At 40.5% G+C, this 21,522-nt stretch overlaps 1 protein-coding gene across 2 annotated transcripts; it reads left to right on the top strand.

The window, feature by feature from the left end:
• The first annotated feature begins 182 nt into the window (after positions 1-182).
• tnnt2a (troponin T type 2a (cardiac)) lies at positions 183-15,685 on the top strand. 2 transcript variants are annotated; one of them, XM_047051642.1, is made up of 15 exons: positions 184-370; positions 680-738; positions 1,190-1,200; positions 1,514-1,528; positions 2,134-2,211; positions 12,188-12,208; positions 12,455-12,476; positions 12,652-12,715; positions 13,217-13,333; positions 13,488-13,565; positions 13,668-13,775; positions 14,163-14,272; positions 14,425-14,515; positions 14,767-14,807; positions 15,340-15,685. In XM_047051642.1, the coding sequence occupies exons 2-15, from the start codon at positions 707-709 to the stop codon at positions 15,371-15,373; spliced, it is 822 nt and encodes a 273-aa protein (XP_046907598.1). In that variant the 5' UTR covers positions 184-370; positions 680-706; the 3' UTR covers positions 15,374-15,685. The 2 variants fall into 2 exon arrangements, with proteins under 2 accessions (XP_046907599.1, XP_046907598.1); XM_047051643.1 differs by lacking the exon at positions 12,188-12,208 and having other exon boundaries at positions 183-370.
• Positions 15,686-21,522: the final 5,837 nt, after the last annotated feature.

Genomic DNA, 21,522 nt, shown 5'->3' with positions numbered 1-21,522 from the left:
CAATGGCAGCCTGCCACTGTGTGTGTGTGTTTTCAGGTTGCGTGTAAGTAGATTGTGTGCGTATTCTACATTCTAGGTGTGTGTGTGGCATCTGTTTGTCCCCAACAACTGAACTATCCTTTTTTGGAAGTGATGATAAGGGTGTGTGCATGCTATCTCAGAAGTTATTAATAAATATAATGTGTCCCATGAAGCCTCTCTTCCACACAACCATTCTCTGTGGATCTTTCTTTCTCACTCCATCTCTCTCCTCCAATCTATATTTGGTCACATATCTGTTGGCCACTAACACAGCTGAGGACTTCTTACAGACTGGTGTTCTTTTCTGCTTGTGTCAAAAGGGATCTCTCCATCTTTTTCTCTCGCTCAGGTAAGTCTTACTTATATTTTACATGAACTGGAATACCATGGAGCATGCATTTATGTTGGTATTAGAGAATGAAGGCAAATGAACGAAAGTTTCTATTTCGTATTGTAATCCAAGAAGGTTCTATTTAAAACTCCATATGGTTCTTTTGTTGGTATTGTGGATGTAACCACTAATGAGAAACTTTGAGAACCCTGGTTTAAAGCATAGTTGCTTTAGTGATGAAACTGAGACCATTTAAATCCTGTGATGGTTTTACAAACCCTTGTTGGTGCTAGAATCAGAGAAAAATGTATTTGTCTCTGTGCTTAGGTTTGCAGTAGAACTACTAATACCAACATGTCGGACAACGAGGAAGTGGATGAGTACCAGTAAGTCCCACATCAAACCTTCAATATGCATCCTGCTACAAGGTCACATAAGAGCTATAGGTCTTGTATGAATTAACTGTCAGGAATGTGACAGGCTACCAATCGAGAGTGTCTTTCACTGAAGCGTAATCTGTCTTCTGGTTATTGCGATACTTTATATGACTTAAAGTAAAAAAAACGATGGCTTAGGCCGAAGCGCGTCTGTCATCCTAATAAACTGGTCAAAAGAAGCTACGAGCAAGCTTGAGAGTGTGTTTTTTTCTACTTTAAGTTATTAGTTTTTTTTCACTCGCACACGAAATCGCCTTTTATTTTTGGAAGAGCGCGCCTATCCTTTAAAATACTTTATATGAAACATACAGTTTTACTAGTGTAAAGTTTGCGTTGTGTATACTTAACCTAATAGAAATTAGCTATTGGGAATAAAGGTATTCAATTTGTCTTCCCACAGGGTGCAGGAAGGTAAGAATATGTGTTTGTGTGTGTGTGGATCTGTGTTTGTGACTGCATGGGTTAAGTTTAACAAAGTAAAAAAGTGTTATAATATTTTGACAAACCACATGTCATTTAATGAAAAAAGACTGTGACTGATAATCCCTGGCCTATCAACATAAATGAGTTGAAAGTTGTGTAAATGTGTGAGTTTGTATATAGTCATTGAATACAATGACTCCTTTATACATACAGTACATATTGCTGGTGGATTTTGTGTTGTGATAAGTAAAATAAAATCATACTTTTATTGTTTTCCTTTCCCTGCATGTGTGTTTCTCAGAGGAAGTGGCAGAAGGTATGACCCTGCTCCATTTGCTATATAATTACATGTACCCCTCTGCATCCAGTACAAGTGATCCTTTTACTTGACTAGAAAAGTCAACATTCATGAGAATGCTATTCATTAAGAGTCTTGGAATGGTGAAAACTGTGACAACATTCATTAGTGTGTAATAAGTCCAAGCTCTTTAAGTGTGTGTGTGCATATAACAGATGTATTGCTTGATCTCTTTCTATGTATGTTACATCATCTGCTTTTAATTGAACAAATTGCATTTTTATCAATATAGCAAGATTATGATCCACAACTATTGATCAAATCAACATATTGTTCTGTATGCATATTAGTTATAATATGTGCTGATGAATGATGACTTACAGCTATTGGTGAAATGTACATAGCATTTCACCAGTTTAACTTAAGAGGAATGCTGCAATGAATCATTGGTTACTTATCCAAGTCAACCAATCTTTATTAAAATCCCATTGGGTCAGTGAGATGTGAGCAGTTGGCTATCTTTGGATGTCATGGATTGTGTGTGTGTTTTAGTATGTGTTTGCTGGTGCTGCTGGCGGTTACCTGATCCTACTAACAGTGAGCCTTTACTTGCCTTGGCAAAGCGGAGGAAGGGGAGGAGATGGTGGAGGTGGAACAGGAGGAGGAGCAGGAGCAGGTGCAAGAGGAGGAGGCAGAGGAAGGTAGAGCTAAAGGCTTTTGCTAGCCTCTTCTCATTTGCTGTGTCATGCTTTAAGATGTTGAATACTAAGCCCTTACATTAGCCTTATAAATTCACATTGGCATTGAACACAGCTTTCTTCCAGTATGCCACACCCAAACCCACACACCGATCTTATCATGCAAGCACTTGAACACTTGACTGTTGTCTGTGAATTCCAGAGCACGGTAGCTCACTCAAGACCCTGGAGCAGTGTTGGTAGGCTGTCTACCTATTATCTGTCCTCTTATCAACCAGAGTCTAAGCACACACACACATATTTGTACAATCATTGACACACAAATACAGTACTTTAGGTAATTCATAACAGTATAACTGTCCGTCTGACGTCATAATGTAGTACTGGACAGTTTTTGGCACCCGGCCATTTTTGGCATGACAGTTCCACTGTGTAAATGTGTACTCATGCCTACTGTATGCTATTAACCTCATCTATAATAATAACCTTATAATAACCTTTATTATAAAAACAATTCGGTACTTAATGTCTTCCAGAGCAAAGCTCTGGACGGGTACTAATGTGAGACAGGGAATATCCTAACTAGATAACCTAGCTCATCACAGCATACTGTACATACTGTAGTCCTTTCCTCTCAGAGACAATTCGCATTGATTCAATGCTGTCAACGTTGTGAGCAATAGAAAGAATATTGGGGAGGGGGCACACTACAATGCAGCCATCAAAAATCCAGTGCTTCCTTTGTGGAATGTTGTGTTCTGCACAATATTGCCATGGTAATGAATGACACTCAGGGCCTCATGTACGTACATTCGCAAACCTAGCATTATTAGCGCCATGGCCAACCCGCAGATTGCGCACGCTGTGTTACCTCAGTTTACGTCGTATTTAGGAAACATGCAGGTCATCGGGTAATCAGCGCCTTTCTCCGTCCACTATACTGTAGATTACGAGCATTTAAACGCGCAATTGAATGGGCCTCCTCTCTTTCTAACATGGATCAGCCACCAAAGTCGAAACAGCGATGATTGTTTGAAATGATCCTGATTCCAATATTTGTAATGTAGCAACAGGGGCGCAGATAGAATTTTTGAACTGGGGGGGACCAAGCTGTCAGCAAATGATTCCAACTCCATTTGTTATTTTTTGTAATATATATGTACATATATGCAATGTTTATTGCAGCTTCAGTATATATAGGCCTACTGAAATGCAATACTGAGGTAACAAAAGTGAGAAGGATACTGCAATCCCCCGACCCTGTAGGGGGGTCCGGGGGCATGCTCCCCCGGAAGAAAATTTCTTAAAATGTGAAGTTAAACGCATCAATCTAGTGCACTTTGAGAGCAAAGAGGCTAGATCAATGTAGAATCTGTGCTCTTCTAAACAATATCATGTTATTTTAACCAGCCCCTGATTGGCTGTGAGGTTTAGGCATTACATTTACATTTAGTCATTTAGCAGACGCTCTTATCCAGAGCGACTCACAGTAAGTACAGGGACATTCCCCCCCAAGCAAGTAGGGTGAAGTGCCTTGCCCAAGCACACAATGTCATTTGGCACGGTGGGGAATCGATCCGGCAACCTTTTGATTACTAGCCCAACTCCTTCACCGCTCAGCCATCTGACTCCCTTAGGTGAGGTGTTTGCATGCATGCAACATATTATTGATAACAGTAGCCTATAGCAATAGTCCATATTTCATTTCAATTTCGCAAAACAAAGAAGACATTCTCAATTTAAAAATGAAATAAACGTAACTCATTTAAACCAGACCAGCAATATTTACCTTCATAAATTCTTCTTCACGTCCTCTGCCTCGGTAGAGCTAGTCGCCTGGCTAGAACTAGCTGTTGCTAGAGCCATATTTTCTGATTCTAAATCTGCATCTAGTACGTCCCGTAGTAGCCTATAATTTAACGTCTTTAATGGTAAGAGACCGCGGCGCACAGTGATGGGTAATGAGCGTTGTTTAAGATCAAAAATACAATGCAACATACGGCAGACACCTTAGATATGAGAGACCCTCTGGCTACCACGTAATTTGAGCACTGAATGAAAAGGAGCAAGCCAAACATACAATTTTAAGCAGCCAAAAGAACGGGCCTACTAACGTCATCTCCATGACAACAAGGAAGACGCCAAGCCTAAAAGCACAAACGCCGGCTCTAAAAATACTTTAAAAATGTAGCTGCAAACAGCAATGTGGGTTCCTCTGCAAAATGGCAAAATATTATACTGTGTAAATGTACATTGTAGAAGGTCAAGAGTTGGACAACAAGAGAGCAAAACTACTTCATGTAGGACCACCTACAATAGGCTGAATGGGGATTTGAACTCTTGAGCACAAGGTTACAAGGCAGCCTCTCTAGCCTCTCTGCTACACACCAACTGTTGGGATTATATGAGTAGAAAGGGCAGACTATTAGCTTTGGTCAGCTTTGGGACAAAGGTTAAGAAGCGGTTGACATTTCAAAGTGGAATTGCATGAAATTGCGCATGGTATTTCATAATGATGTCATCCTGTTTAACTAAACAGATATTCAAATTTAAGACAGGCTAAAAGACGGCAGCTGGATTCAAACCTACGACCTTTTACTTTGCAAGTCACTGTCCCAGTCCATTGAGCTATTCTCAATGTTGAGTATTGTTATGTTCAGTTACTGTATAAAAAAGTAAGCTGGTTCTTCTGTGGTAAGAGTTGTTAGATTACGCCAAAGTTTAAACTACTCAAATTCAATCATATTTTGACATACCAAGGTGAAATTGTTGATGGTACTTCAGAGTGATGTCATCTTGAACCCAATAAGGTTTGAAAACCATCAGTCAAAATGATATTTGATTTATTGACACAAAGATATTGAGGCAATGTGGACATTTACATAAATACACCCCTTTCAGACATTTTGTATTACATTTCTCATTCCATTTCACCCTATATAAAAACACACCTGCCCGCACACTATCCCAATCCATGCCGTTTTACTCCCTTCCAGCGCAAGCCACGCCAAAGCAGAAATGCTGCTGCGGACGCATGAGGTTTAGATGTCGACCAAAATTTGTCTCCCACAATTAAAACACATTGATCGCAACACGAAATTTTGTGAACACGAAATCATTACGCGATACAGATTAAACAGCCATGAATTTCACAAAGATGGCTTGAAGACCGCAATCCAGAACCACAGTCAAATTACAATCAAGAATAACCTCATAGGCAATAATTCTATGACACAACCCATGATCATCTCTTTGCAAGTATTACCTTCCTACGGCCGACTCTCACTTACGATTAAACCACACAACATGCAATCTCAGGGTGACCAACAAGATTATTCCTAACTAACAAACAATATTACAAACATCTAACTGAACGAACGCAACAACTGAAATGGCTTGCATTGCTGTTGTAACCGAACTATTTTCCACAAGTCTTGGCATTTTTTTACATACACTGCATGCTGGGTACCCAAGAGCACTGAAGCTGATGATCTAGCTGTGCTCCGACTGCGTGATATGACGAGATGCTAGTGACGCGCTAAGGTCTCGGAGTCTCCTGAAATGGAACGCGTCTTTCTGCCTTGACGCTGCGTGCGCATCATCATAAAGGCCCCATGTAAATGTCAAGATAACATCCAAGCTAACAATTTCGCCAAATCTGACTGCAGCTTTGTACATCATATGTACTGTGTTATGGTACTTTGACTTTCATCAAAGTAAAAAATACTGGTTTGTCCTTTTTCATCAATGTCTTCAAAAAAGCAGTCTGCAGAGCTTACTGTGTCTGTGGGGTGACTGTCTGTCTCTGGAAGGCTGGCAAGCAGGGCCTGCATGCAGGCAGTCAGGGCAGGCCAGCTGGATGAAGCTGGCCTGCCCTGGTCAGGGCTGAGGAGAAGCTGAGGAAAAGCTGTCCAGTTGGAAGGGGGTAGTCCAGCAAGTTCAGGTAGTTCAGCATCCTCTGTTGAACTCTGTTGAGCAGGCCTCTGCATGACCCTTCAGACCTGTAAAGTGAAGAAAGGATCCATGTCAGTTGTGAAAAATTAAGCTTTTTACTAGTGCTGTCAAACGATTAAAATATTTAATCGCGATTAATCGCATTAATGTCATAGTTAACTCGCGATTAATCACAATTAATCGCACATTTCTATTTCTATCTATTCTAAATGTCCCTTGATTTCTTTTTGTCCCATTCTTTTTTCAAATTTTAATGCTCTTATCAACATGGAAAAGTGGTTCGGATTGCTTCGTGCAAATATTTTTTGTTATTGAAAACAACATTGCAATCGCCTGGCTTTGACGAGGGGGCGGAGAATTTGCATCATCTGTGTGCTTGGGCATCAAGTGGTATTTCAGACTGGACGTGCTGCAATGATAGCTCATTTTACAACGACAAAACACACAGATCACTTTGGTCTTGTCAATGGAACCATTTGGCAACTTTTTAAAAGTAAACTTTCCATTCAGAATCTTATTGGCATCCATTTCGGCGTCTCGCGCTCGCCATCCACTCAAAACGTAAAGTTAACCTACTACCAGAGAATGTCTCATATCCGTAAACGGGCTCTGCTACTACGCTTTAGCCGGATCGCAAGCCAAACAAGTGTGTGGCGTGCCTGTTGTTTTGTGTCCGGTCTAGCTAGATCCGGTGTGGTGTTGTAGTTTTTCTAACTTCGGTAGTTGTTGCAACAGCATGTGAAAAAAAAAAGTTTGCTAGGCCAAAAAGAGCGTTAATCGCGCGATAAAAAAATTGACGCCGTTAATTTGGGTTTGCGTTAACGCCGTTAATAACGCGTTAAACTGACAGCACTACTTTTTACATTTACACTTGACATAAACTACAGTTTTGACTGTGAAATGCAGTGGCATTTCTTGAACTTGAATCCAAATGTGGTGACCTGATGGAGACCCGTCCATGCAAAGTCACTCAAAACATTTGGTTCGATTCCAGGCTCTGGCAGGAGTATTTAGCTCTAAACTGGTCAATATATACAAATCTGACAAAAGACCAGCTCGACCTTTGCCTGTAAACAGTGATTCTGACTGTCAGAGACCTTTAAATAGGCTGACCGAGTGAAACTAGCCTGGCTAATGTAAGTTGCTTTCTCAGGCAAATGACGAATGAAATAGGCTTGTTTTGAAAGATCCTATATACTGGCTATCTTCAGCAGGCTCTTGTTTACAAAAAGCAGCCCTCCCTGACGTTTTAGGAGTAAAATTGAGTGAAAGACAATATTGTTTACACACTGCCAGTGAGCGAGCCGAGTCTGTCTCTGAGGCCAAGTCAAAACAATGTACCCCGGGACGCAGTCTCACTTTCCACAAATCACAAAAACAATCGGAGCATCTGGCTAAAAGCACAATTCCCACATCTCCTGAAGGCTGCCCTCCTTGACATTTTTGGTGTCGACCGAACTGTAAAATGGTGAACTTATGAACATGACGCGACCAAAACATGGCTGCCGCCTAAGCCTATGCGGTCTCCCTGGCGCATAGGCTTATTACAAAGACTCTCACAAGCTAAATCAAAATTCTGAGCCAACAGGTCTGTGGGGAATCGCTTGTTCTCCTAAACAAGAGTGTATGGCTGCATTCTGCAGCCTCCCGCCTCATGCCCTCCCGTCTCATGCCCTCCCATCTCATGCTTCTACTTTTCAAAATAAAAGCTTGTCTGGTCCGCTATTTCTCCTTTCTACTTTGGTGTACGTGTTTTTTTTAGCTAGACTAAACAAAAATCAGCCTAGCAGCCTGGGAGGCCCGGTTGAGTTTAGGCGTCACAACGACGGTTGAGGTTAGGATTAGTTTAAGGCCAGGAGTCGTAGCAGAGGTCGAGGTTAAGGTTAGGCACAACCATGACGGTTGGGGGACAATGATGGTCGGTACAGCACACCGTGCATTTTGTCATCTGCGGTTTGTTCTTTTTTTTAAAGACACTGATGTGTAGAAACCATCAAAGACTGCAACCATAAATTGCTCTAGGTAACGTTAGCTAATATTTGCTAACAAATGTTCATAAAACGCTGATGCAGTCAACGCAGGTTTCATTAAATATACGTTAACATCAGGGAAAACATCCAGAAATCAGCAAACTATATGGATAAAAAAAAGTAAAATGTAAGTTTTTCAATTTATTGCAACAAACGTGCTCACGAATTTACCTTTAACTCCATCTGTACAATTATTTGCGATTTGGTATTTTTGACCCTCTGCATTTACTGTTGGACAGCTTGGGCATGAGACGGTAGGGTATGAGACGGGAGGCTGCAGGCTGCAGCCATACCCATCTCCTCCTAAAAGCTTCCCTCCTCTACCTTTTTGATGAATTCACCGAGATGCTACATGATTCACTAATTACACAGAGGGAAAAGCTAGCTACTTTTCGAGTTCGGTTTTCCGTCATTCAAACTCAAGATGGTCTCAAAGTGCTCAAACCTTCACTATAATTCAAGAGTAGTGTACTTTCACGAACCCAATCATTGATTCTAGCTTAAAATGTGTAAAAATAGGACTTACCAAACGTGGCTGCCTCCAACACGGCTACCAGGCGATTCCAGTTGAAAACAACAATGGCCGCCGAAAAAGAATTTATAGTCGTAAACGGCGAGCTGCGATTGGAAGCAAAATTAAACAGAAGTTAAAGACCAAGGGTGGGGGCTTGGTCAGCACACCATTTCCAGAAAGGATGTGTGTGCGTCTCGCCAAGCTCGCTCGTGTCACGTAGGTTGACCACCTGTCCCTCTGTGCGCTGTATCGTATCGCACAGCATTTTCAATATGCGACGTGCGGGACAAGGGGTGCAAATGATGTGCGACACAACGCAAAGCGGGACAGGTGGTCACCCTAGTGTCAAGGGGCAGGATGAGTCTGAGAATATGGAGCGCGCGCGCTGTGGAGCAATTCACTTGAATTCAATCATATATTGACATACCAAGGTGAAATTGTTTACGGTACTTCAGAGTGATGTCGTCTTGAACCATATTAGGTTTGAAAAACAATCAGTCAAAATTATATTTGATTTATTAACACAAAGATATTGAGGCAATGTGGACATTTACATAAATACACTTCTTTCAGCCATGTTGTATTGAAATTCTTATTCCATGTCACCCTATGTAAAGACATGTATTCTACACATCTGGAACAAATGTCAAGTCGATTGGGTCTATGGTTCAGGAGTAGAAGGGTTTTGAAGGTTGTACCAAATTTGGACAGTACAGCCAAATCTATCATGGCGGACCTTATGGGTCCTTATTTGTTCCCCATGAGAAATACGGCATGTATACCAATTTTCAGGCATTTTGGAGTAACGGGGCGCTGGGGAAATCACGTAGACTTTTGGCGTGTTTTATAGCGCCACCTATGGGCACACATGGGCCACTAGCCGTCTGGGAGTAATGAGTGACCTGTTGTATCATTGGGCCAAATTGGAAAAAATCGGGTCCAGGACTTTTTGAGCTGATGGGCCATTTTGCTGAGAAATATAATAATAATAGGAATACTAACACAAACAATAGGTTCCCTCCTACTGGAGGAACCCTAATAAGCATAATACACTTTATTTTTTCAAATGTTGTAGTACTTTTGTGTGGCCAATGTTACACACGCTAACATCGCCTAATCAGCTGTGCAGTTATAACTGATGCTTGTCGCCTTACGTAGGAAGAGTGGTGGGGACGAATCGGGGTCGCTAGGAATCTGGGGGGGACATGTCCCCCCCTTCCCCAGTGCCATCTGCGCGCATGTGTAGCAATGAGTTTAACAACTGCTGGAATGGAATGTGAACGCTGAGTCGGATATTTGATGTAATTTTTTATTTCTTACAGTAACTGTAATATTGCATGGCTGTTTAATCTGTATCGCGTAATGATTTTGTGTTCACTTTACTCAAAAAGTGTGATCCTTTTGGCAAAATTCCTTTGGCCTATGTCTTCGTCTTGCCTGGGTTACGGCTGCTATTTCACCATGAGGCATATGCGCATCCTTGTTTACGCCTGCTTTCAAAAAGCGGAGAATTTTCACCGCAAAATAGAGGTGTGCTTTCACAGGCGGAATAGTACACAATTAGGCACATTTAACGCATCCCCTCCCATCTCTTTATGGGAAACTCCCACTTTCCCCTTGACCCTCCCGTGAATGCATATGCATGACACGGAAAAGCGCAATTTGCCATTTTCAGTTCCCACGACAGGCAGTCTGCGCTTTTACCTCAGTGCGGCACGTTTGTACACACCTCGCCATGCTTTAACGCGCAAATTGCAAAACAAATACGCCTGAAGTGGGCGCAAAAGCCTTAGTACATCATGAGGCCCTCAGTGCCACTCAGATATTACAAAGAAGACTGCAGGGCTGTAGGCAAGTGATGGATAACGAGATGAGGCAGTGGCAAACGGCCAGGGTATTGCACCCACAGAACAGGAAAATAGAGACGTTTAGCCAAAGTTTTCATGGAAGTCTTTTCCAGAAAAGCTGTGCATAGCATAGTTTTCCTTTTTTTTTTTATTGAAATGTATATCTCTGTCTTCTCTAATATATCTAATCAGTTTTTTTCTATCAGTTAAAACTTGATACACAATTATTGATGGTTTTGCATTATTGATAATAGAAGTTTCACGTGGATAGAAGTTCTACAGCATAGGAAATGTATTGTGTGTACAGTACATATGAGTTTTAAACTGCGTTGGTGAACTTTCGTCTCAGTCTCATGAAGTTAGGTTGTTTAATCTCTGCATAGTTTCTCACTTATTTTTTGTCAACCCCCATGTGAACTGCCAGGCTCCTGATTGGTTAAATAGACCAGCCAAATTACTAAATTATGCAATTATTCCACGAACATGATGGAGCCCGTCTCACTGACTACCGGATAAATGATGTAAGCAAGTTATAAAATTATTTTCATTTCACTTTGTTAGACAATAGCGTTAGACGGTATCCCGTTGCCTCAGAAGATACCCTGTTGCCTCTTCGGTTCTAAAATGTCTGCCTAAGTGTATGCTGTATTCCCACAACGATTTGCTCTTTGCCCACCAGAAAATGGGCATCATCCAGGGCATCATCCAGCCGTGCACCCCAACTCGTTTGCTTTGCACTGCTAAAGAAGGGTTTTCGCACATCTACCATACGGTGCTCCACAGTGATGGAATGATCTAGATAAATCCCAGTCCTTCTGATGAGGTTGGAAGAGACACTTCTTCAAGATTTGCATGGACTAACTACTTTTCAGTTAGCCTAAGGGCACCCAGAGCTGCACTTAGCAGTACAATACTTCTGGTGGCTTTTTTTGAATGTTGTATTTGAAACCTTTGACATCCTGCTGTCACGTAACTGACTGCACCCACAAAATGTCGATTTTGTGATGTAATTTCAATTTACACATGCTGCTTTGAATGAAAAGCATCTGCTTAATGGATAAAATGTAAATCTCAACATATCACATGCGTTAAAAGAGGATCTGCGATGTCTTAACCAAAAACATCTAAAAAGCCATCTACAACAGAAAGTAGGAATTTGGTTTGCATGGCTGGATGGTGATTACAATGAGAAGTGCAGTTCAGAACTTTTATTGAGTTACGCAGGGGCACACACTGTGTTTCTGTCTGTCTGCAGACACACCCAGTGTCATGTCTCCATTCCTCATTCACCACACCCCACTCTACAGAGCTCAACGGTCTGTCAGACAAAAGTCCTCAAGGGGGTAACTGCCACAGTTACGGAAAAACAAAACAAATCACATTCAAGGGTGACACACATCCTTAACACATGCATCTCCGTGTGAAATAACTAGGGGAAGATTCCTTGAATTTATTATTGGTTAGTCCCCTCAATCTTATTTTTAATAAAAGCCGTTCCCCAAGCAGAAAGAGGATGTGTTTTTCGTGTGTATGTATTTGTGTGTGCACCATGCGTTTTCGTACAGATATATCTAGAATACCATACCTTCTTGCAGAAGCACACACACACTTTTAACCCTCTCTTCTGTTTGCAGAGGCAGGAGAGGAGGAAGGAGGTAAAAAATTATGTCACGAAGGATAACAAGATAGTATCCCCTTGTACACAGCCTGTTGAGGCAGGATTGTTACCCCTTTATGTCTTGTAACCTGACACACCCTGATAGTGTGTGTCACTTATTCTTACTTCTACCCGTGTTATTGTGTTTGAAGGATGACAACCATAAGTTATCTTGTCTGTCTGACAGTCATGCCTAAAGATAACTATATTTTCTGTTTGTCCTTCCCTGTTATTTTGTCTATAGAGGAGGCCAAACCTAAATTCAAGTGAGTTCTCACCCCATTCCCACATGTACAATCAGAATACACAAAAAAATAGAGGTTTTGTTCAAGAGAGTTCTTTCTATAATTTTCTCACTACACTTTTACTCTTTTCTTTTCCTTCCTACATTTTCTCACCTTTTTATCACACAGTTCACCTTTTTTCCTTTACTCCTTCAAGGCCTTTTATGATGCCGAACCTCATCCCTCCCAAGATCCCAGATGGAGAGAAAGTAGATTTTGATGTGAGTACGAGAGTTGCCGGGATTAAGCACTGTATACAATTAAACCCTACAGTAGATTTGTTGGAAGGTTCAAGAAGGTTCAGAAAGGGTTCCTACAGTATGTTGAGCTGGCAATAATCCTTTTTTAGATTCTGTTAGAAAAGTTTACGAGGAAAGAAAAAAATACATAGAAAATAGTTGTATCTCACTTTGCCATGTTTGCCGTGTCACCTTTTGTCATACAAACAATAAATAATTGATCACAAAAAAAGAATGGGTTGTGTGTGACTGATGTCTGAAGCTGCCTTGCCTTTGGGCATCCCACTGTAAACCGTAGCATGCACACAAGTTATGATGCTCATTTGTACACCCCTTTTTCATGTATATAGAATCATGTTAATCAAAGACAAGTTCAAATGATTTATGATATGCATCCTTAAGATGTACATTAATATACACATGGCATATTCAAATGGTCTTTATTTCTCAATTTTCTACCCCTTTTCATCCCTCCCTGTCAAGGACATCCATCGAAAGAGAATGGAGAAGGACCTGAATGAACTGCAGACTCTGATCGAGGTCCACTTTGAGAGCAGGAAGAAGGAAGAGGAGGAGCTTGTCAACCTGAAGGACAGGATTGTGAGTGGCCTGCGCCCCTGTCACAAAAATGCTGCTACTGCTTTCCCATGGCCCTAACCAAAACTCTGAAAGATCAAAGATGATTGATACCAGTAATAAATCTAGAGAAAAACTTGAATATCTGACTAATTCCACTTTCTGATATGTCCTGCAGGACAAGCGTCGCTCTGAGCGAGCCGAGCAGCACAGGATCCGCAGTGAACGTGAGAAAGAACGACAGAAGCGTCTCGAGGCAAGAAACAATTTCCTTTGGTCTAATATGAGAACAACATCCTTTCACTGACACACACATGACACACAACAATGAAGGCTAACCCTAGCCCTAACCCCCCAGGATGAGAGGACAAGGAAGGAGGAAGAGGAGTCCAGAAGGAAAGCTGAGGATGACGCCAAGAAGAAGAAGACACTGACCAGCCTGCACTTTGGAGGCTACATGCAAAAGGTCTGAGTGTGAGGGATGGAAGGGGAGAAGGAAGTAGGAGGGGAGGGATGGATGGATGGAGAGGAGAAAGTGGGAGGGGTGGAGGGGGAGAAGAGAAGGTGAAGGATGGAAAGGAGGGGGAAGGGGGGGGATGAAAGATGAGTGCTGGGCAGGGTGTTAGATGAGAAGGGTGCAGGATGAGATGGGAGCAGGAGGGGGAGAGGGGACAAATGGTAGGGTGAAGGGGGAGAGGAATAGGTGGATGGGGAGAGTTGGTGCTGAGAAGGGATTGTGGAAGAGGTCAGGGATGCAGTATAATGGAGAGAATATCTGTCCAAAGAGGAGGGTGATGTGGGGGGACAGGGGTAGGTAGTTAGATATGAATACATCTATCACTTAATCTTTCAGACAGAGAAACGTGTGGGCAAGAGACAGACTGAGAGAGAGAAGAAGAAGAAAATCCTGAACGACAGGCGCAAATCACTGGATGTGGAGAATGCCAGCCAGGACAAGCTCAGGTGAATTGAGCCCAACCGTTTATTCCCAGCTTTCTAAAAAGTTAGAATGCACTGGACCCCATAAACACAAGGTACACTAAAATGGTTATGGAACCAAACAATGTGTGTTTGTGTGTGTGTGCATGTGTGTGTGTGCATGTGTGTGAGCACAGGGATAAAGCTAAAGAGCTGTGGGATTGGATGCACCAGTTGGAAGCTGAGAAGTTTGAGCTGCAGTACCAGTTCACTCGGCAGAAATATGAGGTGAGAACATAATACAATGTAAAGGTCATAAGGGTTTAACTCAGAGTTAACTCAATACTGAATCTGTAAAGACATGATGATTATACTGCCAAAATGCATAAGAAGTACTGTGTTTTATCTTTAGATAGTATTTTCATTGTATTGGTAGATATAGCATAGTGTTTTGCAATACAATCATATATAAGTTCTGTAAAATGTAATAATATACATACTGTAGTCCATGTGGTTCTAAATCTCTTCTCGTGTTCCAGATTAATGTACTAAGGAACCGTGTGAGTGACCACCAGAAAAGGTGAATGCATTGAATTCTCCCCTTGTTTATTTTTTCTGTCCCCCTGTGGGTAAGTCAGTTGGCGAGTTTATCACATCACACAGAAACACACTGACATTCATTGTAAATGAAAAGAGTGCCTCACTTGAGGACTGCAGCCCACAAGGTGTACAGATGTGCACAAACTCAGTATGATGGTGGGATATCTATCTACGTTGGCAGATCATCAGTTGCAGCTGTCATACGCCAACACAGATTAAACCACATGTGCCTGTGTGGGTGGATGCATGGCTTCAACATTTTAAACTAAATGTTTTTTTATTTTTTATACCTGCTGTCTTTCCTGAAATGCATTGACCATAGACACAAACTCAGCCTTTGCAGACATTGATAATGGATGGTGATCATATTGTAGAGGTGGTTTCCTGATTCCAAATGTCTCAGAAACATGTCTAAGCAGATTGTCTTTTGCTAGAAGTTTAAACCTAAACCTCTAAATCTAGACAAGGTCAAAGTCTGAATCTGGTCTCTGACACGGGTCTCCTGTCAACAGCTCCAAGAGGACCAAGAGAGGCCTGAGAAAATAAATGTCTGATGAACTGAAGAACTTAACCAATCTGAGTAAATCTCTTTGTCTCCCTTTCCATTTGTATCCTTGCTTTGTCTCTCCATTTGTGTCACTGTGTCCCCCCTCTCTCCTTACCAGTGACGGGTCAACCGTTCTACATCCTCACCTTCACCTCTCTCACTCCACTCTAACTTTCCTTGCTGTCATGATGACAGTTTGTTTTTCCCTATTTTCTTTCTTTGGTTCAAAGTTCCATTACTTTTCTGCTCATGTAACGTATGTTTTCTCCAAAGTGTGTGAGTAGTGTAAATAAAAGTCATCTAAATATCTATGAAAATGTAATCTAGTTTGATCTATGCAAATAGTCTGTGTGTGTGGAGTTGCCAGCACCTACAGTATTGCCAAGTTAACAAAGACATGCATGGGTAAAAAGCCTTTAGCACTGTCTGTGTGGGCGTGTGTGGGTGTGTAAACCTTAATACTGACAGACAGGCATGAACATGCTAAGATTCACAGGGGGAAACACCCCAGCCTCCACCCAAACATACAAAAACACCCCAAACTCCCACGATGACTGAAATACATGCCCCTTCCATATACACACAGATAATAACAATGAGGGAGAGAACGAGAGAAGGGAAAAAGGAAAATATGTTGACAGAAGACATCTGTGGAGTGTGACTCACCCAGTTACTCACACAAGGAAACACTTTGTGTGAAGTGTTCCACTGTTTGGATATTTGTTTTTTGTATACATAAAATATGAATTTATTTTACCAGCTGTGGGTTATTTCAGAAAGGATTTAAGGAACTAGAACATTGCATAAAGACTAGTTTTTAAAAAATCTATTAAATAGCTATTACCATGTTTCATAGCTTCTCATTCCGGGTTCCAATTATAAGCAATTCACACTCACAGCATGAATTTGTCACTGAAGGGCCATTCCACCGAATGGGTGACATTTCCTTGTAGTAACCTTTAAAAATGTACACACACATTTCACTGTTCAAAATGTATATTGGTTAATCTCGGGTAACATTATTTAATTTTTTACAATGTTTTAAAGCGGGAGATGGATGCATTTTTCTCAGTCCTGTTACCAAAACTCATGTGTCTTTTAAAAAGCAAGTTTAAACGCGATGCCAACTAATTACTTTGTTTTCCTCTTACAAAAGTGTTTATTTTAAAGATAGATTTTTTTGCAGTTTTCAATAATGTATTTTTGTCCAAAAAAATCACTATATATGCACACAAGGTGTAAAAATAAATAAATGCTAAGCCATTTTTTCATTTTAAAGGAGAACCAAACCTGAAGTGTTTAAACATTTTTATCATGTAATTAATTAACTATTGGAATATTATGGACATAACACAATTGAGAAAAACAATGGTTTAACTTAAAGAAATTGAGAAAAACAATTTAATAACAGGAATGAAACATTGCGTAACAGGAATGAACATTGTGTAACAGGAATGTGCGTTAGTGTGTGTGTGTGTGTGTGAGAGAGAGTTTGTGTATGTCTGTGAGTGTGTGTATGTGTGTGTCTGTGAGTGTGCATAGCTTATGTGAATGAGAGAAATTTCAGAGGAATGTGCTTGTGGTTCGTCAAAGCAAAAAAGATGGAAAGAGTAAGAAGGAGAAACAGAGAGAATGGAGATAGAGAGTGGCGGTCCAGCCACTCTTCCCCGTCAGCAGGCCATGGTGGGTGTGTCTGACTCCTGGGTTCTCTCCATCTTCATCTACAAAACAAAACATATTGAGTTGCAGAAACTCCATCCAACAGTGTTTTAGCTAGAATTGCACTCAATTAATTAAAACCACTTGCCTGACCATTTCTAAAAAGCCGTCTCTAGTTTGGCCCAGACTTCGCTCTCAATTTCCATGTGACGACCTGTGACTGCCCGTGTAGGTGGGATAATGCACACAATGTCCTCAAACAAGTACCAAAGGATGTCATCATGGGCTGGCCAGAAAAATCTGTTGACCCCAATCTTCTGCATCCAACGGACCCTTAACATGTGTTTCACTTGTATCTGTGATGACACCAGGGTACATATCACCATTGTACTTCAGCACACACCATTTGCCAACAACTTCAGGACTTTGCCACTGAACTTCTGTCACTGTGGGAGCCATGGGAGCTGTTTGCTTACTGCTGAACTTGAAATGCTTTGCATTAAAGCACCGGCCGTTCAGATTTTGAGTTGCTGTGCACGAGCAGCTGACGTCCCTGTATATCAGTTCTCCATGGGCTTGGGACACTACCTGATGGATCCTCATAGTGGATGGAAATGGTGGCACATCATTGGGCATCTCAGAAACTGCTTTATCAACTGCTTCTTCGCTGACAAAAAACAGCTTGATTTTTGTGTTTGTCTCTTGCAACACAGCAAACAGCTCAGCAGCATCCGGAATGTCTCTTCCTTGGCTGCCCTACGGAAATAAAATATGTTACCAATATATGATTTGAAATACATTTTAATATATTGTAATATATTATTTTCCATTACATTGACCAATATATAATGTATGGAAATACATGGGATAATATTTTGATGATAAATTTATTACAAATATATTATAAACTATAATGTATATTCATTTTAATATATTGCAATATATTGCAGAATACAGCAATGATTACCGTTTTCCATATATTGCAATATCTGGAACATTAAAATATAATATATGTGGTTATATATCCCAAAATATATGCAATTTATATCCCGCTTTATATGGGAAAATGTATGGGTAATATATGTAAAGATATAGTGTCACATGTATGCTTCATATATGGTAGAATTTATTTTAAATATATGTAAAATTATATGGAAAGATATATTGTACAATGCATGTGTATATAAATGTGAACATGCCCATACAATGTACAGACATCTATGGTGATATTTACATTTAGTCCTTTAGCAGGCGATCTTATCCAGAGTGACTTACAGGTAAGTTATAGTAAGTACAGGGACATACCCCAAGGCAAGTAGGGTGAATTGCCTTGCCCAAGGACACAGCTTCATTTTTGCGGTTCCGGGAATCGAACCGGCAACCTCCTGATTAATAGCCTGATTCCCTAACCGCTCAGCCATCTAGAAGGTATTCTAAGAAGGTTGTCAACGGCATTATTGCGAATGGAATCCCGATTCAAACAGTACCACCTGCTAACTGAAAATGTGCCCCCAAAAACGTAAATACCGTAAGATTGACATTTATTTAGGGGGAAATGGCTAATTCAAAAGAAGTTTGCTGGAAGCGATCATTCATATATATTTCAAATAGATTTCAAATATTTTTCCATATAATTTTACCTATATTTCAAATATATCCCACAATATATTGAACACATATCTGTAAATGTATTTCATGTATATCTTTCCATATAATTAGGATTCCCCCGTCAGGAATAGGCTTTAAGGTGACTTCCGCCTGAAGTACCCTGCAACGTTTCACCTTAATATGTGAAAATATGATTGAATTTGAGCTGTTTGAGCTTGGACCAAATGTGACTATGATTGCCATAGGAGAAACGTCTTATTTTATTATTCAGTAACTGAACACTCCAAAGTCTAGATCTTGGAATGGCTCAATTGGATGAGAGGTTGTGCAGCTAAACAAAGGGTTCCAGGTTCAACTCAAGACATTGGCATTTTTTATTTTTTACAAAACAGTTTTTGGTTTTCTGGGTAATCCCGGTGTAACTATCTATTATGTCAATTTTACAATATTTTGAAGGAGGAATTTGCCATTGCTGCTTGCAGCTATATTTTTTACATATAATTCAAATATATTCTACCATATATTAAACATCCATGTGACACTATATCTTTATATATATTACCAATACATTTTCCCATATAAATCGGAATACATTATGGTGGTTTTTATAGATATAAAATTGCATATATTTTGGGATATATAAACACATATATTATATATTCATGTTGAATATGTTGCAGTATATGGAAAACGGCAATCATTGCTGTATTACATGAATATATATTATAATTTATAATATATTAGTAATATATTTATCATCAATATATTATCCCATGTATTTCCGTACAATATAAATATGACATCCCATATATGGACATATGTTGCCTAATATATCACATGATATTTTCCAATATACTGCAATATATTTTCCTTCCGTAAGGGTGACTAGACCGTCAGCCCTCCTCTTCAGGGCCCCTCCCACACCATCCGGGGCACCCTTCCCGTGGCTCGCCTCAAAAAAGTTCCATGTCCCGGCAGTGGGACTTGCCTCGCATGAACAGCTCAGTACAAAACAAGAAAAAATTACCTCGTTGTTTGTACTGCGTGCAAGGTCCATCACTGTAAAAAATGTATAGTAGAGACCTCCGGATGTGCATTCTGCACATGATCGAGCACTGGTGACAATTACAATTACAATGCCATGCTCTACATATAGCTAGGGTTAATAAAAAAAAAGTGCTGCGGAGACCACTTCTCAGGTTAATACTCTACAACTCAGCCTGATTGCACACACAGTTAAACATGGTAAACCCATCTACCAGAACTGGCAACTGTCTAAGGATGGCTTTGGCCATGTTTGTGATTATGCTTTGAGTGCGTGTGTGTGTGTGTGTGTCAAAGTTTTCATTAAACCCGCTACTTGGAATACCCCCCAGACAGACCAGGGGGCTATTCCAAGTAGCGGGTTTAATGAAAACTTTGAGTTGTTTAACCCTGAAAAGAGGCATACTCCGAGTTCCACGTTCCAGAAAGAGAGGTTAGGAAACCTTTTGGTAAGTTTCCATGGTAACTTACTCCTTGAAACTAACCTGCTCGCTAGCAGGTTTTCCATGCGAAACTCTGCATTTCTTCCGATCCCCTCCCACTTTTTTAGCCTGATAGCGTTGGCAGACACGGCATATAATTTCCTGGTTCAGCCGAGCGAGCTCAAACTAAATTTAATTTGCTTAGTTAAACGCCGGGAGACGATTTTAAGACTGCGGTTTGATGTACTTTAATTCCCTGATGAATACCTAATTTAACGTTACCGTTTCCTGTCACAATCTGTAATTTATTTTAGCAACATTCTCAGCCCTTGGGTCTTCAGCGATAGTGTTACTCGCCGTGGATTTGCACTCAGAATTAACCAAATGCCTTTTGGCACTGAAACAAAGACAAATAATTGAAGTTATATTTGGTCTTTATTGCCTACAAATAGAAATTCAACAATGAGTAGCCTATTTCTATTGGCTATTGTTCCTACAATTTACATGATTCATATGATTCCTACAACTCCCCTATGGTTTGAAGGAAGATGGGAAACTGAACAGTGTATTAACTAGTGCTGTCAAACGATTAAAATAATTAATCGCGATTAATCGCATTAATGTCATAGTTAACTCGCGATTAATCAATTAATCGCACATTTTTATCTATTCTAAATGTCCCTTGATTTCTTTTTGTCCCATTCTTTTTTCAATTTTAAAGCTCTTATCAACATGGAAAAGTGCTTCGGATTGCTTCGTGCAAATATTTTTTTTATTGAAAACAACATTGCAATCGCCTGGCTTTGACGGGGGGGCGGAGAATTCGCATGAATCGCATCAGCTGTGTGCTTGGCCATCAAGTGGTATTTCAAACTGGACGTGCTGCGATGATAACTCAGTTTACAACGACAAAACACACAGATCACTTTGGTCTTGTCAATGGAACCATTTGGCAACTTTTTAAAAGTAAACTTTCCATTCAGAATCTTATTGGCATCCATTTCGGCGTCTCGCGCTCGCCATCCACTCAAAACGTAACGTTAGCCTACTACCAGAGAATGTCTAATATCCGTAAACGGGCTCTGCTACTACTCTTTAGCCGGGCTCGCAAGCCAAACAAGTGTATGTGTGGCGTGCCTGTTGTTTTATTTCCGGTCTAGCTAGATCCTGTGTGGTGTTGTAGTCTTTCTAACGTCGGTAATTGTTGCAACAGCATGTGAAAAAAACTACAAAGTTTGCTAGGCCAAAAAGAGCGTTAATCGCGCGATTAAAAAATTTGATTTGCAAACGCAAACCCGTTGATTTGGGTTTGCGTTAACGCCGTTAATAACGCGTTAAACTGACAGCACTAGTATTAACATTAACCAAATAATGCCAATACCAATGGAATTACAGTTATTTGACTCTTTGGGTTA

Source organism: Hypomesus transpacificus, unplaced genomic scaffold (assembly GCF_021917145.1).
Source record: "Hypomesus transpacificus isolate Combined female unplaced genomic scaffold, fHypTra1 scaffold_162, whole genome shotgun sequence".
Lineage (NCBI taxonomy): Eukaryota > Metazoa > Chordata > Actinopteri > Osmeriformes > Osmeridae > Hypomesus > Hypomesus transpacificus.
Note: the sequence above shows the minus strand (reverse complement) of the source record. Positions and strands in the feature narration are given on the sequence as shown.

Excerpts from the sequence above, each read along its gene's own strand:
- tnnt2a (XM_047051642.1), top strand. The coding sequence starts at position 707 with ATGTCGGACAACGAGGAAGTGGATGAGTACCA. Across the intron at positions 13,566-13,667 it reads AACGACAGAAGCGTCTCGAG|GATGAGAGGACAAGGAAGGA; the intron begins GCAAGAAACAAT and ends CTAACCCCCCAG. Across the intron at positions 14,808-15,339 it reads GTGAGTGACCACCAGAAAAG|CTCCAAGAGGACCAAGAGAG; the intron begins GTGAATGCATTG and ends TCCTGTCAACAG.